Genomic DNA, 26,817 nt, shown 5'->3' with positions numbered 1-26,817 from the left:
TGGAAACTTCCCTATTTCGATAAATATCTTTCCTGAATCAAAACTAAATCTACCATAAATCTCTCGTAGTATCTTCTCTCAGAAATCAAAAAAATCATCAAAACTGCTTTTTCCTTCACTCGAACCCGAGTTATTCAAGAGAAAAATACACACGCAAGCCACTAGACCACACATGATTTACGCTACTTTGATATGTATACCAGTTTATATACTATCAAGTATAATAAAAATCTTAAAAATGATCCTAGATTAATCCACAATTAATTTCTGACTTTTGTATATTTTGAATTTTCATATAATAGGGTCAAAAGTGCACGTTTGGAAGTTTAAGGCAAAATCATAAAGACATTTTTGTATATTTGGAAGATTGGGGAAAATATTACACAGAAAATTCGTGGACCAAAGCTGAAAATAGGAATACTGACTGGTCTAGATTGAACAACTGAAAGTTTTGGAATTAATTTAAGGAGCAATATGTACAAACAGAAAGTTATGGGACAAATCCGTGATTAGTCAGAAGTTTGAGGACATGTCTTGCAAAATTACCCAAACTGGCCATTGTTGCTTTTCGAGAAGCTTTCCTTCGATCCGTGACGGCAAGGGATGATTCCAATGTAACAGAGACAGTGGAGTGAAATAGAGAGCACGACGAGATTGGAGCCTTCGGATATGAAACGAAGGAGTGACATCACGAGTTGAAGCCATGGAGGAAGCTTGGTCGCAGCGATTGGAACAAAGCATGACCACGAAATCGACGAGACAAAACCGACACGAAGCACAAAGCACGTGGTGAGGAGCTAAAGAAAACGACCTCTGGTCGGGATGAGCAATATATCTTTCGTGGATGTTTTTTTTCTTTTTGTTTTTCCTTTATTCCTTTTTAATAAAAACTTAAATCAATTACAAATTATTAATACTAATTAGGTTAATTGAAGGGTATAATAGTATTAAAGAGAATATAAATCCTAATTACCTAAATAATCTTTTACAAGTTTTATTGAGACAAACCTAAGTTGAAAGTGTCTCTTTTTCCTAATTTTCCCTTAAAATTTCTGAAAGAATATTTATCTATCAACAATCCCAAATCTGACTAGACTACTCTCACTTTAATATGGACATCCCTTGAAAAGAAACTCTAACCCCTGGCTCCTAAATCTGCGGACGTAATAAAAAGATAAGCCAACATATAGCCTATAACTATATTTAATACACTACATTGGCATTAGTTTTTCACGTAATTAATGAACAATTATATACATAAAATGCATAATGTTATTATATATTTAACATTATACAGCAGAAGAAAAACTACTTTGGAATAAATATTAGAGAAGATAGTAACGAAGCATTCTATTAATAGATAATATCAATGCAACCAAACATGCATACAAAAGCATAACATATCACAAACCCGACGTGACCGCTCCAGTTCGAATATATCCATCAATCCCTTGATATGATCTGAGCTTTGAGCGAATTCTTCATCACAACGGTAAACGCGTAAGTTTCAGTCGGGTCGGGTGGAGAATCCGGAGCAGAGATCCATTTAAACGAATGGATCATCCTAGCAAGCATCAAGTTGATGTGTAGAATCCCTAAAGACCAAGCCGGGCAGATCCGACGACCCGCACCAAAAGGCAACATTGTCACGCCACGTGTTCCGGTCCAGTCAGCATTAACACCGTCTCCACCTGGTAAAAACCTCTCGGGTCGAAACTCACTCGGATCCGACCAAATCTCCGGGTTCTCAGTAACCCAAGCAGTGTAAAATTCCACATATGCCCCTGACGGAATATCATACCCGCCAAGCTCCGTATCTTTAACGGCGGCGTGAGAGAGAAGAAAATGTCCCGGAGGATGTCTCCGGAGAGTCTCTTTCACTATTGCTTCCAAGTAAGGCATTTTCGTCACGTCATCCTCTTCAACGACGCCGTTTTTGCCCACAGCTCCGACAACTTCCTCGTACAGCTTCTCTTGTATGTTTTGGTCGGTCACTAGATGAAGTAACGCCCACTCAAGCGTAGTAGCGCTAGTGTCCGTACCAGCCGAGACAATCTCCGAACATAAAGTCACAATCTCTTCATCTTTAAGCTCACCGCCTCTCTCAACAGGCTTCAAAGCGAACAGAGAATCCACGTAAGCTGCACCGATAGGACTCACCATCTCTTCGTTAGGACTCTCTTTCGCGTCAACAAATGCACGACGGTTTCTTATCAACGGCACGAGACACTCGAGCTGCGTCTTCCTTAGCTCTCTCGCTTCTCTAACTTGACGGCGAAATAACGGAGTTAAAACCGGTAAAAAGTCAGGTAACGTCGGAGAAGTTATCAGCATGACGTCCTTAAGAACGTTCTCTATGTTCTTGATCTTCTCCTCGCTGATCTTGGCTCCGAAGCAAAGACATATCAAGATGCTACAAATCGCTAGCCTACATTGACTCATAACTTCGACGTAACCTTTCTCAACACTCTCCTTTTGAATCCTCTTCATGTGATTCTCCATAGCCCACGTCCTTATCCACGAGCATTGCTTCACTCTCGTCGGAGTCACGAGCTCCGTCACAAAGTTTCTTCTAAGAGTCCGCCACAGTGGTCCGTACTCAGCCGAGTTTATAGCGCATTTTCCGACGCTAAACATGAGCCGGATAGGCGAGTCCGGAGGCCTGGAAGCGAATGTGGGGCCACGTTGGACTAAAGCCTCGTGGATGAGTTTTTCGTCCGTGACGATAATCATTGTACGTTGTCCCATTTGCATGGTGAATATTGGACCGTATTTTTTACGTAGGTCACGCATTAGGAAGACGAAATGGCGACGTTGGGATATGACTTGGAGTAGGTTTCCGACTAGTGGCCATCCTTTTGGTCCCGGCGGGATGTTGAGGCGGCATTGGCTGCTTCTGCCGGAGGAGTAACGGCGCCACCATAGGTTGAGGAAATAGAGAGCAAACAAGAATATGAAAACATCAGTAAGATCCATATTTGTTTACTTACTATCTGAGAGATATAGAGAGGGATGGGAGATAAATGAAGAAGACTTATAGATGGACTTTAGGGCAAGTTTATAGTGAAGGAAGATTTAGGGTTCTTTATATAGAGAAAGCATACATTCTATGTGTGATGAACGGATCAGCCACATGAACATAACGAGTAATTGGTCTCACCAACCATCTGGGTGCACTTACTTCAAACTGTACATAAGTGATATATGATGGTTCAAATTTGAAATGATATTTTAGCCTAACAAATGTTTAGTTATTAGTAGGAATGTATGACAGCATTATTTATCTAATCAAATTATGTTTTATATAATGACAGATATAATAGTATTAATTAGCAGGAAGGATTAATAGTATTATTTTATTTGCAAGCCTCCATCGTGTTGATATAGAATCCTGTTATTACTAGTTTCAACTTTCAACAAATGTCGACAAATGACAAATATAATAAAGTAGTTGGAACGCTATTTCAATATTCGTAAAATCTATATGCATATGAGTTGGTCTTTGTGTTAGAAGACAAAATGGTCTCTGGGTCTTGATTACCCTCTGTAGAATTAACAGAGACAGGTGGAAGTTAGTTGGCCAAGTGTTAATGTCATTATTGGGTCAATATCCGTATCCGTATCTATATTTATTTTGTTTTCATTTTCATTATGTACTTTTCATCTCTCATTTCTCAAAGATATAGCTAGCCTACATATCAAAATTAATGTTTGTAGTCCGTAGGTACATGGCACTGTGTACGTTTCCAAAATTATCAATTATTCACCCCGGGGAAATTCACCTACTTATATTGTTGAACGAAGACGACATTCAATACATATATTTTAAAAATTAATGGTGATATAGCTAGAATTGTAGCAACAGTACACATTTTCGTTGAAATGTTAATGTCTATGACCGTATTGTTTGCCATCATATGCATAGGCCTCGCAAGAACAATCCGCCTGACAGGTCGTGGCACATGTAGTAGTAGTAGTAGTAGTAGTAGTAACAAGACTTGTTGTTGGACCAGTGGCTAATTTCATGTTCTGAAAAGAAAGAAACTCTTTATTTTTCAGGTCAAACTGAAGCTTGGTGTTGGTTACACAAGTAACACAACGACCAACTAAATCATTCGAATCCGTTCTGTGAGGAAAAGCACATTTTCAGGAGAAGACTTCTGGCGAATTCTCGTTGCAAATTCCAAACGATCCACAGTAACCGTAACCATCACATCTCTCCTTGGGTGCAGTGCAGCCCATGGCAAGTACCACATCACCATTTTGGCCTGCATATTGTACTGCCTGAACTGTCCCGAAGCATCCATAGCTAAACGAAATGCTCGTCTGTCACGTACTGAATATGTGTATAGGACTCATGTACATTCATTTCGAAGGTCAAGTTACTCGTACGTACCTATAACTTCACTGAACGCTCCAAATCGGTCGCCCACTTGACCAATATGACTTGGAGCCATTCCAAACCATGATGTGAGAGTGAGGGTCAACCCTGAGTGAGTATTGACCAGGTGATGGATCTTCTGCCCTGTTCCTAGAAGTGAGACCTTGGCTTTCCGATGTGCTATTGTTAAACCAGATTTTAGCGCCAGGAAGCCAAGTATCTGAGGGATGATCAAAACTGGGCCACAACACGGCGGCAGATGAGCTGGACCCATCTCTCAGGACTAGGTTACCGTTATCATGTAGAACCGCTTGAACATTGGCGTTATTGTCGGTAGAATTTAGACCGGTGGACCAAACACTATTCTATAATCGAAACTATTATGAAGAACTAAGTTTCCGTTCAAGATTTTTAAGGAGATAGAAACCGTGTATAGAGCAGGAGATTGTGGATTTGCCACCCAAACTATAGTTCGTGGAGAGAACTGTTTGTATCACATGCCTCACCGTCAAATACAATGGTCTGGTCTCCTGAAAGAGATTCACTGATGGAGATTGTGTCAACTGCAGAGGAAACATGTGAAACTTGGAGAGACAAAAATATTACAAAAAATCCGTAGGAAGATATGAAGAACACATTCTCTTTGAAGGTGGCCATGTTCGTGTGGAACACAGAAAGAATTGTGGTGATTACACAATGAAAGAAGTGATGATCCACGAGTCAACTCAGTCAAACATGTTGAAAAGTATGAATAATAATTAAAGCCGAAGACTTTCTGTAGATAGAGATTGAAGGAAGCCAAATTACTCCATCTCAATATTTGTATTTTATTTTATAATTTTATAACGTCTCTTTCTTCTCTTATATTATCAGAGAATCAAAGGTTAATCGAACGAAAGTCTTTATCCAATAGAGAGATTTATTTTATTTTATTAGTAACAACAAATTTTAATACTTAAAGATACTAATTGACGATAATTGATAGATATCAAAAAGCCTCTAAAAATTACACTAGGTAACTGGTAGGTTGAAATAATAGATAGTATTTATATTTCATTCATAGTGATGGTTGTGATTGCATCCATTCGATTGCAAGTATAATGTGGCATTTCGGTGAATCAACAAAGAGAAGAAGGCATGCCTCGTTGATTGAGAGTGTCTAGATCTTTGTCACCACGGCCACTGCAATTCACGACCACTTTGGCACCATCGCGCAGAGTAGGAACAAGTTTGTCGAGGAACGCCAGCGCGTGAGATGCTTCTAAAGCTGGGATTATTCCCTCCAATCTGCTCAATAACATGCACGCTATAATAGAAGATTATGTAAGTAATTAATGAAATTCTTGTAAGAATTACAAAGAGAAAAAAAAAAATTACAAAGAGAGCATATTAGTAAGTAACATAAATAGAGAGGGACCTTGAACGGCTTCTTGGTCTGTTGCTGTGTAGAACTCGGCTCTTCCGCTTTCTTTCAGAAAGCTAATCTCTGGTCCAACTCCGGGATACTCTAATCTGCGACCAATCAAGCATATGTGAGGCTTAGTATGTAACATCTTCTCTTTGGTTCACATAATTAATTTGGTTATCCAACCGTATATAAACTTAGTTTGGAGATTTTGATGCGGCCAGGGCAAAAAAGGGTTCAATCAGACCGGTTCATAACCGCTTACGAGAGGTGACTTGCATGTGATAAACGTGTAAACCTTTTTAACGATAAACAGACGTACAAGTAACGTTAAACATGCAAAAGTACAAATACCAGTAGAAGATTTCTTATTTGCTACTCATGTCATGCTTTGACTATATATTAATTTATCTATAGAGTTAAAAGAAAATCAAGAACTATAATATACCAGACTTATTTATTTAGTTTCATCTTTCTTAAAAGACTAATTTATATACCTAGACATATTTATTTAATTTAGTTCATATTTCTTAAGAGATTTTTTAAAGACTTTCATCATCACTAAATAGTGGCTTTTAAGTCCAGGATTATAGTTTGAGCAGCTGTTTAAGACAACATATAGGACATAATTTAACCACTTACCCTACTCCTATGGAATGTGGTTTAAGTATCTGTCCTTGATCATCTTGTAATAAGTAGCTCATGGAGCCATGATACACACCAACATCTCCAACGGCCAAAGTAGCTGAATGTTTCCCTGAATCCAGACCCAGTCCCGCGGCCTCTACCCCGACTAGTCGCACATCCTCATCCCCAAACTCATGGAACAATCCCAATGCGTTTGAGCCACTCCCCACACAAGCCACCAACACATCAGGTTTACCACCCCATAGTTGTTTTGCTTGTCTTCTTGTCCCTTTCCCAATCACGGATTGAAACTCGCGTACCATTAACGGACTCGGGTGCGGTCCTACCACCGTCCCGGATAAGTAGTATGTGGTTTCTAGGTTTCCAACCCAATTTCGAATAGCCTCTGAACTTGCATCTTTAAATGTTCCTTCAACTGATTTCACCTATTAAAATCAGGATAAACGAATTTTATGTTCAGTTTGACCCCCAAAAATTAGTTCCGTGTTCCGCATATGTGAATATTTTGTTGTTTTGAGAGATTTATTTGAAATAAAACTCATGGTTTTAGTAATCAAAGAAAAATAGTGTTAGTTTATATTTTTCCGCGATTTTTGCATACACAATTTTATTGTTAATTATCGATATTAATTTCTTGCTCGATTATGTATAAGTTCATATTTAGAAAGGGAATGGACCCTCATTAGATTTAATACATGTGAATCTATAATGTGATATATATGTTATCAAATATTTTTTTAATGTATATATATGTTAAACAAACTATAATGTTTTTTTACCAAAAAAAAAACAATGATGATTTTTTTTTTTGAAATGACTCTATAATGTTTTTTCTGGATAAATAAAACAAGTTCCAGTTGCAAGCCCGGCTCCGGTTTCGGCTAGGTTATGAGTTTAATTATAGAGTAATCTTATATATTAAAACAGAAGTCACAACCTTAATTCATGTGTGATTTTTTTTAGAAATGGACTTATTCATAAAAAGTCATATTACATTTAATCACTAATCTTATCATTTAAATTTTGGGCCTACTAGAAATTTTTATTGGGCTATTAATAATTAAATTTAAACAATAACAGGTCCATTGGATTTATAGATAGTATAAATTAAATAGATATAATTTAATGTTGTAAACTATATCTCCATATGTTAATTATTTAAATATTTGTCAATGTTAACTTTAAAAATTATAATGATTTTTTTAAATAACAAAAATCATATTATCTAACAATGATTAATCTTTACTACCTTAAACCAATGAAAACAAATTTTAAACTATATAGTTTATTTTAAAAATTAAACAAAAACTAAATATTTAATTATTTACTCAATAATATAAATCTATGAAGCGAAAACTTTAATATTTTAAAAACTTTCTAATTTTGTGAAATGTTACAATATCTTTGAATATGACAATAAAACAATATTTTAGTAATCTTTATATATATAGTTACGATTTTAATAATAAAATAATAATCTGAAAATATATATATAGAAAAAGATAGAAATACATGTGAAAGTTTGAAATAATCTATTCAATGAAAAAAATATACCGTAAACTTATTATGTTTTAAAAATTGATAGACACATATATATTATAATATATATCAATTTAGAATTGAAAACAAAATGTTTATATAAAAATAAATGAAAACAAAAATCTGCGCGGTTGTGTGGATGAAGATCTAGTTACTAGTTATACCTGAGCACCAAGCAGTTTCATGGAAAGTACATTAGAGGATTGTTTCTCTATATCAGCGGTTCCCATGAAAACAGCATGGAGAACTTCGCACAAGCAGCCACCGTGGCGACCCCATGTTGACCGGCTCCTGTTGCTGCCACCACACGCTTGCAACCAAGCCGCCGGGCTATCATCGCTTGACCGAGAGCATTGTTGATTTTATGGGACCCACAGTGGCTAAGATCTTCCCTTTTCAGGTATATTTCGGGTCCACCTCCGGTGGTTTGAGATATGTTCTTGTAGTGTTCGGTTAAACGTCCGGCGAAGTAGAGCGGCGTTTCTCTTCCTACGTAGTCTCTTAACGCTGTGGTAAGCTCCTCCTAATTACAATTAAAAGCACACATAAGAAAACATTGCACTGATTAATTATCATGCTTAATTTAATACATGTGAAATTTACATGCTAAATGATGACGTCATTAAGTTATTTTCTTACATGTGACACTATGTTGCCTTTTTATTAATGAGATTATTGAAGGAGTTTCTCAAATTTTGAGAAATTAAAAGTATTATTTTATAAATATTTTATTTTGTAATTTTTTGATTTTTTTTGTGAGAGACACCATTGGTGCCTTATGTGAAAAGGAGGTAATGTGTCGGGATGTACGTTATTTTTATTGTTTGACAAGGACAATACTAAGTAGTCTCAACTGTAATGTTTCCAGTCCTCTTGTCTTTTTGGATTATGCCAGCTGATTTCGAATCTATAAACCATATATTTGTTCTATGATTATGTTTTCCGGTGTTGATAAAAAATGTCTACAAAAAAGATCTGTCTTTAGGTTATGTAAATTAATCTATTAACTTCATAACCTAAAGGTCAAATTATCAACGTTTGTTCTCATTCCTTTGATCCATTAATTTCTTTATAAAAAATGCTTGTTTCATAAAGACAAATTTTAATTTGTTTAGATTTGAAATGTGCAGTTTATTTGTAAAATATATGAATTTGATAGTTGACAATAAAATCTCTTTTCCAATATTCATACGATCAACAGCATGGAATAAGAGTTGTAAAATTTTCCTGTCGATTACAGTGACCTAATTGGTTACATTATGTAGTGCAAAGTGATGAATTTAGCCATTAAGCCTTGCAAAACCATGATATTTAATGAAATAGAGGTGGTGAGTTACGTTAATGTGATATAAATATATTATTGGGTTGAGATAAGCTTAATCAATATACGAGAAAGGCCAACCTGAAATTCATGATCGTTTAAAACAAAATTAAATTCATCTTCGAGATCTCTAAGGGGAGACATCAATGTCTCCGGTACAAACTTCCCACCGAACCTGCCGAATCTACCGTTACCGTCGCCACGAAGAAACTGGCTCTCGTCTGTTCTTGTTGGGACAGAACCCAACGGTGGATCACTCGTACGGAGGACATTGCTTACACGGTGGTGTCTTTTGATGGGAACTCCACAAACAACAGAGTTTATCATACCGTGGTTTCTTGTCAGAACCTTAGAAAGTGGCTGCCCTCGTATTTGGATTTTGGTCGACGACATGTTTATCTCTCTTTTTGTGTGTGGAAGTACTGATGTTTTATTATATTAGTGACTTTTCTTAAACATTTGTGTTGACGAGTACCTTTTTTATAGTGAGTAGAGGGGTATATGTTTTTTTTTTTGTTATGCATCCATTTGAATTTACATGTTTAACATGTTGTTAATCTTTACCACTCGCTCTCTTGATTTTTAAAAACAACGTTGTCAAAGTGAAAAAAGTGATTTCGAATGAACTAACTTTACGAAAATTAGTATACCATGTAGGCCCGCATTCTCAGCGATATGATACATTTCTACTAAGAGAGAAATTTATTTTAGATTTCCTAATCGAATCAGGGTTATCTATCCTATTAAAAGTGAAGTACAAATGTATAATCATCCTCGCTTCTTCTAATTATTTACAATAGATTGCTACTGGTTTTAATTATGGAGCTTCTACTTAATTATCCATCAACTATTTGACGTCAAACCTCATAAAAGAAGTCCATTCCGTTTTTTGTTCTACTTTTAAATGGGCTATGCAATGTTTTAAAAATGGGCTATGCTATTTCATGTCAAACGATCTTGAAATTTTTTTTAAAAAAATAAGATCAAGATTTTCGAAGATCTTCCTTGCACATATCATTTAAACAATACATCGGATAATATCAATTCAAAATCGTAACAAATCAACTAACTATCCTTTAAATCTTCATTATCTTAAATACTTAACATAAATAATCCTCTACATTTAAGGTTTCACATTTATAATATCCATCAAAATACTTGCTAATCACGATAATATAGGGTCGATTTATTACGATTTTTCGTAAATTTAAACATTCGTAATTGTGATTACGTGATAAAATTGTAACCACAAAATCTTTTAAAAAATATCCTCTTATTAAGTATATTCCTTATCGTGAACAACTTGCTCATCAAGTTTTTTAATAATTAGTTTTGATTTACCTATCATCAAAATATCACCTATATATCTATATATATCTCCTCTCTTACGTTCAATAACATCATTCATTTTGCGATCTAAACCAGAACACATAAAATGTCAAACAACGCAAGTCTCACGCCTGTCAAAGACTTGAAACCATTTAAGACTAAATGGCGATCTCAAGTGAAAGTGCTACATTCATGGCTGCAAAACACTGGTTTTGGTGGGGAGACTCTTCAAATGGTTCTGACTGATGAACAAGTAAGTTTCAAAATGCAATCAGTCATTTTTTTAGTGTTCCTTAATATGCATAACTTACATGATGTTGTTTTTCTTTTATAGGGTGAAAAGATTAGTGCTACGTGCAAAAGGAATCACATTTTAAGTGTCCAGCGAAAGCTACCCCTGGGAAAATGGCGTGTTCTCACAACGTTTTCTGTTTCGCAAGCATCAGGCCAATATCGGCCAACAAGCCATCCATACAAGATAACGATCAGTGACGAAACTGTGATATCAAATTCTGACCTAATTGAATATAGCATCTTCCTATCTCTTCCTAGATACGAGGACATCATTGATGGGACCTTAAAGACTAACTTCCTTATTGGTAATACCTATATATGAATGTTTTGGATATTTAGTTTCAGTTTCTGGTTTTGAATGTTCTTCTCTATACTAATGTGTTTTTTCATCTTAAAGATGTTATGGGGAAAATCGTAAGCCTTGAACCAGTTCAAACCATCCAAGTTAAAGGACAGGAACGCAAGAAAGTTCAATTTCGTTTGTTAGATGCAAAGTATGTTTTTATTGATATCTTGCATATTTGCATTGTTTTATCTATTCATCCATGTGCATTTTCATCATAGAGATTAGGATTTAGACATGTTTAGGTTGCATTTTGCATACATGAGTCTCTATTAGGTACTGGAGTGCCACATGGAGTTCTTAGGGACATTTGGATGCATTTGGAGCTCGAAGGAGGTGAAATAGGTGATCATTAAACGAGCAGAGCATGGGAGCGACCTCCCGGAGCGACATCACGAAGTCGCTGTGTCCCACCTCTCAGAGCGACCTTCCTAAAGCGACGCCATGAAGTCGCTTGCGTTCTCGTTACTCCGAACCGTCTTAGATGACCCTGGAGCGACCTCTCAGAGCGACCTACCAAGGTCGCTCCCGATCCAGAGCGACCCGTTGGAGCGACACACCAAAGTCGCTCGCGACCTCTCACCCGGAGACACCAAAAATCGGCTTTGGAGCGACTTCCCGGAGCGACACCTGCAAGTCGCTCCGCGTTACTTTGCTGCCGAAAATCATGATTTCCCGAGGACCTTTTTGCAATTTATTTTGGACGTTTTGCACTTGGAAAAACCTATGTTTTAAACATCTTTGGTAGCCACCAGAGAGATTATTTTTGGATCTATTGAGAAATACACAAAAAACTCTCTTGAGAAGTTTATCTCTTGGATTTTGATTGTTATGTTCTTGTGTTCTTGTTGATTTCTTATCTATTTCTCTACATGATTAATCTGAAATCCAATATGGGTTTAAGAGGAATCATGGAGATTAGTGAGTAATCACCTTTTGAATTCATGGGTTAGGGAGATTAAGGGTGATTAGGTTAGTTCTAGGATGTTTTAGTGTAGATCATTCTTGTTCCTTGCTAGTAGAGTATTCTTAATGCATCTTCTGAGTTGGCCACTCAAAAGTTGATCAATAGGCATTTCCCACCCGAAAGGTGTTTGATGAAATGCCTGAGACAACTCTCCTAAGCTTTTAGTATACTTTGCCAAAGACATTTGTTGTTAAAGATGCTAAGATAGCTAATAGACTTGTTAGTAATGATTGCTTTCATATTATTCAACCAAAGACATTTGATGTTTGAGATATGTTAGCAAATGAGTATTCATCTAGACATAGAGCTTGCTTAGAATTGTGTCTAGGCTTAAGGTTGATAGTTTGATTGATCATTTGCCATCCTTAGTTCGATACTTGATCACCCAAGGTCTAATCCCTATGCCCATGAGTTCTCTTTTCCCTTAGTCAAGAAAGTATCATTCTGTTATTGCTTTCTAGTTTTAGTCATAGCTTAAAACCCATCTAAATCATTGGTTGCACTTAGATTAAGTGAGTACTTGCATTCTCAGTGCTTTGATATCCCTCAGAACTGGTTCGACAATCACTATACTACAAGATTTGTCTTAGGAGCCTTGAAAACTCCTAACATCATTTATATAATTGATTTCGGCTTGCGAACACGATTTACTGATTTACTTGCGCTAATAGTTGTTCTTTTTTAGTGGTAAGGACCTTGCATGTTGTTTATGGGGAAAATATGCAGAGAAAATGGAGGCTTATGTTGAACGTGAGCAACCACTGATCTGTTTGATCAGGTTTGCCAAAATCAGTTTTTACAGAGGTATTTCTTTAAATGCGTTTTCAAATTATTGTATTCTTTTTATGTGCCTAATTCTATCAGGGTGTTAATAGGTGAGGTGCAAATCACAAATGCTTTTGATGCATCCATTGTTTATCTTGATCCAACTATGGAGAAAGCATTACAGTTCAAGGAGAAGTAAGTTTTGTTGAACTTATTTTTTTTGTTATATCTATATGTTAAGACAGTTGTGATTTTTTACATATATGTATTGGCTGCCGGAAGATGAGCTTCCTCTTGCTATTATTGAGAAGAAAAACGGTAGGAAAGAAATCGTTTTACAAGAAGATGACTGGAACAAGGTTGAGATCAAGATGATTTCCGAACTCTTTGTTTCGAATCAGGTTATATTTCTACAGAAGATTTATTATTTACTAAAGATTTTTATTAGTAGAGTGCCCCTAATATTATTGTAATATAAACGTGATCATATATTTCTAGGTGGAGAACTGCAAAATCATTTGTTCAATTGAAGCTGTTGACACTGATTGGTCATGGTTCTACTTTGGGCATAAAGGTTGCAAACATCGTGCCATCAAACTTCAATCAACCCATGATGATATCCAACTTTGGCGTTGTGAGAAGTGCCAAGTTAAAATCAATGAAGTGATACCTGTGTAAGAGCATATTTTCAAATCTTTAGTTCTTTATTCAAATTGCTAATATATTTTCACACCACTATATAAGAAATTTGTGCACTGTAATAGGTTCAAGCTTCATTTGATTGTGAGGGATGACACGGAAACATGTAAGTTGCTGTTGCTGAACACTGTTGCTAAGACCATTGTTGGACATGAAGCTGTTGATTTGTGGGATGACTCCTATGATGAGGTAAGTTTGGTTCCTGCTTTTAAGAATTTGATTTAATATGCGCAAACCCTATTTTATGTATAACACAGATTGAAGATCCAGAGCTCCTACCAGTACAAGTCAGAGCTTTAGAAGGAAAATCTTTTTGTTTTGGCATTTCTGTGAAATCTGACAATGTGAGGGATGGGGCAGCAACATTTAGAGTTCTTGAGGTCTGGTCTTGAGATCACATTCTTAAAGTGGAATCTCAATCCGAGCCAACCTCAATGATTGGCACATCATCTTTTACAGTGTCTTCTGGTGAAGTGAGTTTGTTATCTAGATTATACATACATTGTAATAACGTAAAGTTTATTATATTATAGTTTTGCTAACTGTATAATTATGTATATTAGGTGCTCATGCTGGAAGGAAACAGTCAGAATGATTCAGAAGAATGCAAAACACCTTCTGCAAAACGCAAAGAGGAAGATGCTGATCTCCCAGACATAACTTCTACTTTTAAAAAGTTGTGCACCTCCATCAAAGTGGAAAAAGGAAAAGGAAGAGTAACACTGCATAAGAAGAATGTTTTTCATTTTATGTTGGTTTTTTTCAATTTTTTAATCTTGGTTTTTGCATTGCTTTATTCAGAAACAATAATTTCTTTTCCTATTTATTTGTTTTATTTATTTTATCGATTTGAATAAGATGGACGAATGAGTTATAAGTTTGTGTTTTTATATTATAATATTCAGTTAAATAAATGTTTACAATCTTGCACTCTTCCTAATCTAATATATTAATATGAAAGAGTCTATATTAATTTAGATAAGATAATCTGGACACTAACCAAGTATCTCACTGAAACAAAATAGTTCCCCTTTCAGTCCTAGCAGTTTCTAACTATATACATAAATATAGACTCTTTTGACATACCTTATGCTCCTTAGTAGATTAGCTGATACAAGATGAAGCTTAACTCAAAATTCCTTAGTCCATTGATCTTCAACCTATTTTTTTAAAACATAAATATATTAGTACCTAACATGGATGCTCCAGCACAGAATATTTACGATTAATAATTAAAAACAACTAATTCTTAGCTATATTTCAAAGCAATACGTTTTATATACTTCTGTTAAAGAAAGATGTATCAATTATGTAAATTTCTGTTCAAGAATATTAACATATATATTTACTTCCTACATTTATATTATAAACAAAAAAATTATACTCCTAATTATTAGGTTATTGAAAATCGTATTTTGGATTTAGACACCAAAGAACGTATTGCTTTTAAACCTTCTCCTGCCTCTCCGTGTTTTCAATCGATTACATCTCAGTTTAACGTGAAAAAAAACCACGAAGTCACAGCATGAAGAGGAAAAAAACAGATTATCACAGTGGAGATCGAGCTAACCACAATATCACTCCAGAAACCTTGAAGGATAAAAGAACATTCAGCAATGCAAGTCAGTTTTGTTCAAATTCAATCACAAATCAGGACATTCCATTGCGATCAGTCTATTACAGGCTGTTTGAGGCTATGGAAGGAAGGAATGTTCCACCTAATACACATTCCTTATATCAGCAAATCAGCATGCTATCACCTCAGACACCACGAAATAAACGGAGATGTGTACTTGGTTAGTGTATCATCCTAACCTTTTTAGACTTTTTATAGATAATAGCTTTTTTGACAGGCTCTGACATGAAAGTTATATTCTGGATTTTCCTTTCAGGACTTGATATTTTGACTAACCAAACATCAGACTCACCAAAACAGAGCAGCTGTTTGACGAATTTGACATGTACGTGATGAAAAAGTACCTGTTGCTTTGTATAGAGAATGGCAATGCACTGATTTCAGGTATTGAAAAGATGACACCTTTTTTTATTCACTTGATCTCAGCTCCATTCCTGCAGCCACAGAAGCCATTCTCAACTGGCCTCTCATTTGAGCAGAGAAAACAAAACAACACACGTAAATATTCTGTTCTGGTCAATACTTGCAGGCTTTAGATTATTTTAAATGTAGCTGCAGGCTTTAAACTATTTTTTTTAAACGTGTATATATTTCTCTAGCTCGAGAATTTTGTGCAAAACAACTCTCAAAGAGATCAAGTCAGAAAAATTGTTTCAGAACTCCATCATGTAAGTTTGAACTATTACCTCTTTTGGTTTCTTTTGCCAAAGCTTTGCAGTAATCACTTCCATTCCCTTCATGCCTTTAGCATCTATCCTGCAAAAAACAAAAGAGAACTCATTTAAGAAGTTGCCTGATAAGCGTCAAAGGAAAGGGACATCAAATATTTTGAAAGACATTACAAATATTGACTTTTCTTTGGGTTATGAAAATCAAGAATCACCATCTCCTACGGTTATTCCAGAACCCGACTTTGGAGGTTTGTTTTCACGTTTTAATATATGTATATTTTTAATCAGTACTATAACAATTAACTTCATCTAAGCTACATTTGCATTTGTTTTCCAGCAATAGTCGATGAAACTGGTGAACTTGAGTTTGATTGTAGCTCTTTAGATACTACTGATTCAGAATATGAAACTGAAGATGTTGATGGACCTTCGTCTACAGCAGCTACAAAAGGACAAAACAAAGATGGTATTGTCTTTTTAAAATAAAAAAACTATTGATCATGATTGTATCATTTTTTTCAAGTGTGTGCCTAATTTCTCAGTTTTTTTTTGTAAATTCAGAATATACTGATGAAGGTGATCCAAAATATACATGTTCACATTGTGGTGCAATGATGTGGTATGGAGAAAGGTTGAATAAACGCCGGAATGCTAAGAATCCTACATTTTCACTATGTTGTATGCAAGGACAAGTGCAATTGCCTTTATTGAAAGAACCACCAAGTGTTCTAAAAAGGTTGATGGAAGGTGATGATTCAGAAAGCAAGCATTTCCAGAAGAATATGAGACCTTATAACATGATCTTTTCATTTTCTTCACTTGGTGAGAAAGTAAAGAGATCTGCTCAAAAGAGGAAAGGACCACCAGTGTTGGTTCTACAAGGTGAAAATTATCATCTTATGGGCAGCTTAACTCCTAATAATGACAGTCAAGCAAAGTTCGGACAGCTTTACATAGCTGACACAGAAAATGAAGTTGATAACCGAGCAAAATGTTTGAGGTAATAACTCTGTTATTTAACGTGGCTTAAATGAAATTTGTATTCAATATACAGTGTAGTTAGAATTCTGATCTTTTATTCATTGTTTTGCAGCTCTGGTAGACAGGGGTTACAGACCAATAAGAAGGATACTCTGAGGAAAGATATTATTGAGAAGTTGATTAAGATGTTGGATGAAGTGAATCCATATGTTAAGAAGTTTAGAACAGCGAGAGATCGATTTAAAATACAACCAGAAGATTCATTTCATATGAGGATTGTAAGTGATCGATCTAAGGATGGGAGGACATATAATACTCCCACAGCTTCTGAAGTTGTTGCTCTCATTCCAGGGGATTTCTCTCTAGATATGGATAACAGGGATATTGTACTACAACAAAAATCAGGAAACCTACTGCGAATAAACGAGATACATGCTTCTTATCTTGCCCTTCAATACCCTCTGTTATTTACTTATGGAGAAGATGGATTCAGACTTGGTATCAAGAAAGGTGTAACAAAAGCTACAATGAAACAGAAGAAGCCTAATATCAGTATGCGACAGTTCTTTGCTTTCCGCCTTCATGAACGTAAGAACGAGTCTCATTCTCTGTTGCATTCGAGGAGACTATTTCAGCAGTTCTTGGTGGATGCCTACACTACTATAGAGTCTAATCGCCTACGCTATCTGAGATTTAATCAACCTACTTTGCGATCTGATAGGTATGACTCTATCAAAAAGTCTGAGAATGCAGGAAAGGTCGATATGAGTGATCAAGGATCAGAGTTCGTGTTACCAGCATCATTCACAGGGAGTCCTAGATATATGAAGAATATTTACTTGGATGCTATGACAGTATGTAAGCATTTTGGATTTCCAGATTTTTTCATTACTTTCACTTGTAATCCGAAATGGCCGGAGATCACAAGATATGTTAAGTCTCAGAAGCTAAAGGCAGAAGATAGATCAGATATTGTTTGTAGGATCTTCAAGATGAAACTTGATTCATTGATGGATGACTTAACCAAAAAAAATCTTCTTGGAAAGACTGTTTCATGTAAGTTATAAATAGTGTTATTATTTTTAAACATGTTTTGACTTCGTTGATCATATGTCTAATAAGTATTTTTTTTTTACAGCTATGTACACAGTTGAGTTCCAGAAACGTGGTCTACCACACGCACACATTCTCTTATTCATGGATCCTTTGCACAAGTTTCCTACAATCAATGACATTGACAATATCATTTCTGCAGATATTCCTGATAAATCGGAAGAACCTGAGCTTTATGAAGTTATTAAGGATATGATGATTCATGGTCTTTGTGGAGCAGCTAATATGAATTCTCCATGTATGGAGAATGGTTTGTGCTCTAAGTCGTATCCTAAACCATTTGCTGAGAAGACCACTATTAATAAAGAAGGATTTCCCATTTATAGGAGGCGCGAACAGTCAGAGAACTTTGTCCTCAAGAATGGATTGAAATGTGACAATCGGTTTGTTATTCCATATAACAAGAGACTATCTCTACGTTTCCGAGCTCATATTAATGTGGAGTGGTGCAACCAAACTGGATCTATCAAGTACTTATTCAAGTACATAAATAAGGGACAAGATCGTGTGACTATTGCCGTGGAACCGCCAGATCACATTGTTGCTAACGAGTTAGGCAATGAAGAGATTACTGTGGAAAAGATAGAAAAGAAAAGAAATGAACTGAAGGACTTTTTCGATTGCAGGTATGTAATTAATAGAAAACGTTTTATAATTGTTAGATTTGATCATCATTTTTCAGTTTCTAATGAGTTTTTTTTGTTATGCAGATATGTGTCTTCTTGTGAATCAGCTTGGCGAATCTTCAAATTTCCTATTCACTATCGATCAACTGCTGTTGAGAAGCTTAGTTTTCATCTACCAAGAAAACAAGTGATTGATTACTCTTAAGGGAAAGGATAAGCTGAAAGCAGTGATCAGTCGTAAGCTCATTGAGAAGACAATGTTCTTAGCATGGTTCGAGTTGAATAAAATCGATGAGTTTGCAAGAACACTGACTTATGCTCAGATTCCTATCTTCTATATCTTTGACAAGCGGTCTAAGAAGTTCAAGAAGCGGAAAAGAGGTTTCTGTTTAGGAAGAATAAATTATGCTCCTCGGAAACAAGAAGCCGCTTATTACTTGCGCATATTGTTGAACATTGTCAGAGGGCCTACCAGTTATGATGACATTAAGACCTATGAGGGAGTTCTCTATCCTGAATACAAAGATGCGTGTTTTGCTCGTGGATTATTAGATGATGATCAGGAGTACATTGATGATCTTGTAAGGATAAGCTACGAATGCTCTGCAAGTGATCTACGAGAGGTGTTTGTTATTATGCTTATGAGTAACACACTCTCTCAGCCAAAGGTTGTATGGGAAAACACGTGGCAGTTTTTGGCTGAAGATATAGAGCATAATAGAAGAAAATATTTGAATAGGCCATGTATGAATATTCATTCCGAATTCATCTTTATATTAGTTTTACCTACAATTTCAATTCCTATTTTGGACTAACCATGTATCTTATATCTACAATTTTTTTCTGTAGGATTATTGTTGAGCGACGACAAAAAGAAGTATGCTTTGCTAGAGATTGAGAAGCTCTTGAGACGTAATGGTACGTCTCTACCAAGATTAACGAAGAAGCCAAAGCTGCCAAAGACAAGTGCTCAGGATTTCAATGTCCTGATAGTGGATGAGCGCAGTTATTCTCGAGAAACATTGTTAGAGACTCTTGATAGAGATATTCCGAAACTGACAGATGAGCAAAAGAAATTTATGATCAGATCCTTGCTGCTGTGAATGAAAGAAATGGTGGAATGTTTTTTGTTTATGGATTTGGTGGAACTGGGAAAACCTTTCTCTGGAAGTTACTTTCTGCAGCTATTAGATGTAGAGGAGATATTTTTCTAAACGTTGCATCAAGTGGCATTGCTTCTTTATTACTACCTGGTGGTAGGACTGCTCATTCAAGGTTTGGTATTTCGTTAAATCCAGACGAGTTTTCATCGTGCACTATGGAGCCTGGAACTGATCAAGCTAATTTGGTCAAAGAATCATCACTTATTATATGGGACGAAGCGCCGATGATGGGCAAACATTGTTTTGAAGCTTTGGATAGGAGCTTATCTGATATAGTTGGGAAGCATGCAAACCAACCTTTTGGTGGAAAAGGTTATTGTCTTTGGGGGTGACTTTAGGCAGGTTCTTCCTGTTATAAATGGAGCTGGTAGGGCTGAGATCGTCTTAGCTTCTCTGAATTCGTCATATCTTTGGGAGCACTGCAAAGTGCTGAAGCTCACCAAGAACATGCGTTTGTTATCAGATGGTTTGTCACCAGAAGAGGCTGCAGATCTTAGAGATTTTTCAGATTGGATATTAAAAATTGGGGATGGCAAAACTTGCAGAGCCTAATGATGGTGAAGCGGAGATCGATATTCCACCATAAATTCTTATTTCAGACTCTAAAGATCCTATAGAAGCAATCAGCTCAGCCATTTATGGCGATACTGCTTCTCTGCATGAAAAGAAAGAGGCCAAATTTTTTCAAGAGAGAGCTATCCTATGTCCAACTAATGAAGATGTCAATATGATTAATGAGTACATGCTGGATCGGTTGGATGGTAGGTTTATATTTTACATTCTTATTTTTTCCTACTTAGATGTATACAAGATATGTACTAATAATTTAGTTTCGATTTCAGGTGATGAGAAAATCTACTACAGTGCCGACAGTATAGACCCAAGAGACAAGGGTTCAGTAAACAATGAAGCACTAGGACCTGATTTTCTTAACACTATTAAGGTGTCTGGTTTACCGAATCATAGGCTTAGATTGAAGATTGGTTGTCCAGTTATGGTTCTGCGAAACTGTCAGCCTTCTGCTGGGTTAATGAACGGCACTAGACTACAGATCACTCAACTCATGGACTTTATGGTTCAAGCTAGGATTATAACTGGAGAAAAGGTTGGAAAATTAGTATACATTCCTAGATTGTTGATAACACCATCAGATACTCGACTGCCTTTTAAGATGCGCAGAAGGCAATTGCCTCTGGCAGTGGCTTTTGCTATTACAATAAACAAAAGCCAAGGACAATCCCTTTCCGAGGTTGGTATTTTTTCTACCAAGACCTGTGTTTTCACATGGACAACTCTACGATGCTGTTTCTAGGGTCACTTCTAAAAAAGGATTGAAAATTCTCGCTGTCGACAAAGATGGTAAACCTCAAAAGAAAACTACAAATGTTGTCTTCAAAGAAGTTTTTGCTAACCTGGAATAGTATCAGTGACTAGGTAAATTTTTCTTCTGGGTTGTCATCTATTTATTTCGTGAATTAGATATATATTCATCAGTAATTTTGTCTACTTTTTTTCGAATACAGGTTTCAGAGCTTTACAAACAAGACATGCGTATTTTCTGTTTCTCGAGACACCATCTAAACTAAGCACACTTTCTACTTATTTTCTGGTTTTGCAGAACAATAAAGAAACAGTTTCAATTGTTTTTTTCTTCATTTAAACGTTGATTATTATGATTTAGTTGGTGATAACACAATCATTCAAACAGCACACAGTTTATGAGAGCAGCAAATGAAAAAACTTCTTTTGTAAACGTGTCTAAGAAAATCTACATTTGTGACCAACGTTTGTTACGATCATTCTATATGTTAGTTAACTAAATGTTTACAATCTTGCACTCTTCCTAATCTGTTATATAAACATGAAAGCGTCTATATTAATATAGATAAGATTATCATGTCACTAACCAAGTATCGATCTCACTGAAACAAAATAGTTCCCCTTTCAGTCCTAGCAGTTTCTAACTATATACATAAATATATACTCTTTTGATATACCTTATGCTCCTTAATAGATTAGATGATACAAGATGAAGCTTAACTCGAAATTCCTTAGTCCATTGATCTTCGACCTGTTTTTTTTAAACATAAATATATTAGTACCTAACATGGATGCTCCAGCAAATATATTAGAATTAATAATTAAAAACAACTAATTATTAGCTATATTTCAAAGTAATACGTTTTATATACTTCTGTTAAAGAAAGATGTATCATCAATTTACTAATCTTGTGGTGTTTTAACTGATCTGTTGTCCGCTTCATTGCCCAGTTCGAAAATCAAAAAACTGATTTCTGTTACCTGAACACCATATATTCTGTTAAAGTTAATAAAATATAATCACCTTCTATGTATATTTAAGTAATATCAACTAGCCTTTCAGTAGTGTTTCAAAAAAAAAAAACTAGCATTTCAGTTAATAGCATAAATACATAACAAAGTATGTGGTCGATGATAAGTCTGACGTTGAAAAAATACCATGAGTGATTCTAAGGAAGGAGCTGGAAAATCAGGCTGGCATCTTTCGATCAAGTACAGAGTCTAGGGACAATGGTGCGGCCCTGATTGAATATTGCAACCTTCCCAATATTCTGGACTCATTTCTATATTCTTCCTCTTTCTTTGATTGATTAAAAACATACATCACCACTGAAACCAAGGAGATTGTTCTTCAATCCATCGTATCAATTGTTAAACAGAGATAAACAATTTAATTAGTACCTTGCAGAACATAGTGCCTCAGTGATTCTAAGGAAGGAGCTGAGAAATCCGTCTGGCATCTTTCGATCAAGCTAAGAGTCTCCGGACAATTGTTTATCTCTGATTCATTGCAACCTTTCCAATCTCCTGGAATCATCTCTATATGCTTCCCCTGATTGACTAAATAACATACATCACCACCGAAGCATGAGGCGTTTCTTCAATCCATCGTATCCATATCTACTTTTTCTTCTTCTATGTCTTGATTTCATAGACAATCAAGCAAACATATCTCCTGTTCTAAACAAAAAAAACGTTTTTTAATATCAAAAAGATTTAACAAGAGGTTATTAAACAGAGATAAACAATTGATGAATTGGTACCTTGCTTGTGTCTATTAATCCGTTCATTACTTCTTCTAAATCCAGATGTTAATCGCAAATCTTTTGAAGTTCTCCCACGAATTCGCTGAATTCCTCATCCGACCTAGACTCGCGCTTTCAATTCATCGAGTTTTTTTTCATCTCATAACTGTTTTTTTTCCTACGTAAAGTTGTTAATAATGTTTTTGGGCCTTTGTTCATTTTTCAGTAGAATTTGGGTTAGGAAATTTTATGATTATGTTTATATATCTATCACCAAAATTTACAAAGCCCATTTATAAATAATATAAATTGCTTTCAAATATATAAATTATTTAATATCTATCCTATTAAAAATGAGCATATTTTTAAAAACTATAAATTCAAATTTGAAAGTGGAAATAAAATCTGTCCAAATATAATTAGTCTATAACTAAATATGGTTAATAATTTAATATGAACTTATTCATTTCTTCATATGTTAACAAAATAATCCATGCAAGTGGATGAGTGAAAAAATACATATCAAATATTTGTTTTGTTGAATATAAAATTAACAAAAAACAACTTACAAACTATATACGTAACAAACATCTTTCTAACAATTTAGATATAAATAACTAATCTAATTCATCATTTAAACATTTTAAACCACCATATAATATAATATATATAATATCGAAAATTACATAAATTATAAAAATATCATTAATATCAAACCGAAACGAACCGTGGGTCCAGGTCTAGTTTATAACTTATATGAAAAGATCCAAAGGTTTATTAACAAGTTTTAATAAAAGAAACCCTTTACAGCACTTTCATATTGACAAAATATTTTTTTTATAACGGGATAAGTACATGTTAGTTTTATCCATGCTGTTTATTATTATTCGCTTTTTGTATGAATGTTAATTAAGAAATATATATTCGTTTTACCTGGTAGGTATCCGAAATCCGTATACGAGTCGTAATTATATAATTTATATGCCTTCTATTGTAAGACGTAAACGTAAAAGCAAGAAACATACGTAAACACCCCTTTCACAAAATAAATGACAGTAACAAGCAGTTTCTCTTGTCGAGATATAAGAAAAATAAGAGGTTGTAAATGCATGTTCACGATGCCCCTCTATAATCTTCGAAGATAAGAGTAGATTTTTCTTGTTTTATTTTGCACGTTTAAATAATGTTGCATGTTTTTTTTTTTTTTTTTTGTACTTACATGCATGTTGCATGTTGCTAAAGTAAAACCTGAGATCTAAAATTTTAAAAGATATCTACTGTACTAGGTTGTTTTCTGATTATTGTTTTGAGGGTGGGCTGCTTTATGTAAAAATATGTATACCAAGACCACCTCCAACAGGGTTTTTCCCTTTGGAATTCTTAAAATAAATATTATGTATATGTATATATATGTATAAATATTTGTAGGGTCCATAATTTTTGTGAAACCCCATAGGCAAATGTTCTAAAAATCTCATTTTAAAAATCTTTGCCTATGGAGTTCCACAAAAATTGTGGACCCCACAAATATTTATATCTATATGATATATACATACATATATATATACATAATACATATTTTAAAAGCATCTTTAACACATAAACCCCAAATGGGGTGCTTAAGATTTTTTTTGTCTGATTAAAAAAAAAAAACTAAAAACAAACCAATCGTGGGTCGCCACGTGTCAGTGGAGTCCGCGAAACAGTGCAAGCCTCGGTGCTTAATTTGGCATTTTTGGCACCACTTTTTCCTCTCTTATGGTGGGATCCACCCTTTAGCCCTCCCTTAAGCACTCCCATTAATGGTGCTCTAAGACCATCTCCAACCCAACTCCAAAACACTATTTTAGTGTGATTTTGACACAAAAACCTTCTCCAACCCAACACTAACAATCACACCATTTTAGTGCAACACTATAATTTCACACCAAATTTGGTGTTATACTATTTACGACACTAAAATACTATTCACCCCATTAAATACTATTCACTTAATTTATTAATAAAATAGACAATTAAATAAATAACAAATAAAAACATAAATACATATAATATTATAAAATAACTTTTAGTGTAAAGTTTAGTGTTATGGTTGGAGAAGAACTTTTTTTAGTGCTGAAATGACACTAAAATAATGTGATTTTGACACTAAAATAGTATTATAGGTTGGAGATACTCTAATGGCATCCGCAGCGGTATAAATTTTATCAAGTTTCTCTTAAATTCTATCAAGTTTTTCTGACAAAAAGTTTAATATTAGAAAAATATAGATCAATAAATAACAGACAAGTGGCCAACGCTTCTCATGATTTCGGACAAAATCTCTTCATAAAGAAACGTTTTCTTGTCTCTCTCATCTGTTTCTTTACCTTCTTTTTTTCATGTATTATTTTAATTACTGAGAGATCTATTGAAAATTGCACCAATGCTGATTGTCTAACTTGATAGAGATGCAGGTTTTTTTTTTTTTTTTTTTGTCAAATATAGAGATGCCAGGTTAGTATTAAAAAAAACTTGATAAAGATGCCACCATGACATTTTTTTCTTCTAACTAGCCAATCCTTTTCCAGTTAGTACATATTAGCTGTTTTTTGCTAATACATATTAGCTGTTTTTTGCTAATACATGTTGTATGTATGTACTTTGCTGATACATGTTAGATGTCTTAAGAAACTTTCTTCGGTACGTACCTTTTATATTTCTATCTACCTAACACGTTTTTTCGTTCTTTGTCCCCCTTTTACAAATGTATAATCACCTTTTTAATTATACCTAATTTATGATTTATTAATGAAAGAAAGAGAAGCTATATCTCAAGAATGATAATAATAAAGGTGATTTTGTGAAACACATAAATCGACTGATAAATAAGTTAGAACAAAATAGAGTAAAATAATTTATTTTTTGTTTTAGCATAGTTAGAAATTAGAATATAGTGAACTAAATACTAAACAGAGAACGGAACCTATAGATCACAGAATTCAATGGTATTTAGAATGGAACCAAGTTATATGCTCGGTTTCCAAGCCTGGCCAGTTGATGTATTAACCTTGGTCTATATTTTTTTTTGTATTAAAACATAATAATAAATAGAATTAAGGAATTTGACCCAAAAAAATAGAAGGATAACAATCTGCTCTTATTCTTTATCCCTGGTCTAATAATATTATAGGTTTTGGCCCGGAATTTTTGTAAAAACAATTATAGTCATGGATTTCCAACATAACTTTTGACAAGATGTATGGCTCTCGAGCGACACTTGTTCACTTGTGTGGCATATCCGTTCTGGTCGTGAGTAAAACTTCTGGATTACTCTTTTTATTTTCTCACGCAATTCACATGTTCTATGAAAGTAGTCCATAAGTTCAAGGTCTGAACAGATAACTTAATCATGATAACTGCAGTACATCACATTTTTAATAAGAGCATTTCGTCTTGTATAATATACATGTCTACAGTATTATACTATACTATACATGTATATGCAGATCATTTTCATATATATCCTGAATATTAGTTAAGATCATCCGATCAAGATTTTAAAGCTCCACATAATATTTGATATTGGATTGGATCTCGGAACTCATTTATTTTGAGTACTCGTAAAAACATGGTATTTAACATAGACTTATTCTTGGGTTCGGTTCACCAACCAATAGGATTGTGTTATTTCATATTCGATATCTTTTAAAAAAGGAAACAAAAATATTGTCAAATTATATTATCTTTCTAAAATTAAAAGGTAAAAAGAAATAAATAAAAAATAGTAATAATTAGAAAAAAAATATTTTTAACGTCGTCAGCAAAACATTAAACCCTAAATCCTAATCCCTAAACCCTAAATCCTAAACCCTTGGGTAAACCCTAAACT

General features: G+C 34.7%; 3 protein-coding genes and 3 pseudogenes across 3 annotated transcripts; 4 read left to right on the top strand and 2 right to left on the bottom strand.

The window, feature by feature from the left end:
• Nucleotides 1-1,333: 1,333 nt before the first annotated feature.
• LOC106364522 (cytochrome P450 77A3) lies at nucleotides 1,334-3,172 on the bottom strand. Its single transcript, XM_013804074.3, has one exon. The coding sequence runs from the start codon at nucleotides 2,974-2,976 to the stop codon at nucleotides 1,444-1,446; it is 1,533 nt and encodes a 510-aa protein (XP_013659528.1). The 5' UTR covers nucleotides 2,977-3,172; the 3' UTR covers nucleotides 1,334-1,443.
• A 2,110-nt stretch (nucleotides 3,173-5,282) lies between these two features.
• On the bottom strand, nucleotides 5,283-10,142 carry LOC106423126 (annotated as a pseudogene).
• A 587-nt stretch (nucleotides 10,143-10,729) lies between these two features.
• Nucleotides 10,730-13,191, top strand: LOC106363069 (replication protein A 70 kDa DNA-binding subunit-like). The gene is made up of 5 exons (XM_013802875.1): nucleotides 10,730-10,876; nucleotides 10,958-11,222; nucleotides 11,315-11,411; nucleotides 12,913-13,005; nucleotides 13,092-13,191. Exons 1-5 carry the CDS (start codon nucleotides 10,730-10,732, stop codon nucleotides 13,189-13,191), a joined length of 702 nt encoding a protein of 233 aa, XP_013658329.1.
• Nucleotides 12,852-19,533, top strand: LOC125591698 (annotated as a pseudogene).
• Nucleotides 13,256-14,501, top strand: LOC106363070. The gene is made up of 6 exons (XM_013802876.1): nucleotides 13,256-13,393; nucleotides 13,491-13,666; nucleotides 13,757-13,880; nucleotides 13,949-14,071; nucleotides 14,255-14,407; nucleotides 14,493-14,501. Exons 1-6 carry the CDS (start codon nucleotides 13,256-13,258, stop codon nucleotides 14,499-14,501), a joined length of 723 nt encoding a protein of 240 aa, XP_013658330.1.
• Nucleotides 19,534-20,565: 1,032 nt separating the features above from the next.
• Nucleotides 20,566-25,308, top strand: LOC125591696 (annotated as a pseudogene).
• The last annotated feature ends 1,509 nt before the right edge of the window (nucleotides 25,309-26,817 follow it).

Source organism: Brassica napus, chromosome C8, assembly GCF_020379485.1.
Source record: "Brassica napus cultivar Da-Ae chromosome C8, Da-Ae, whole genome shotgun sequence".
Classification (NCBI taxonomy): Eukaryota; Viridiplantae; Streptophyta; class Magnoliopsida; order Brassicales; family Brassicaceae; genus Brassica; species Brassica napus.
This window is presented reverse-complemented; position numbering and strand designations above follow the sequence as displayed.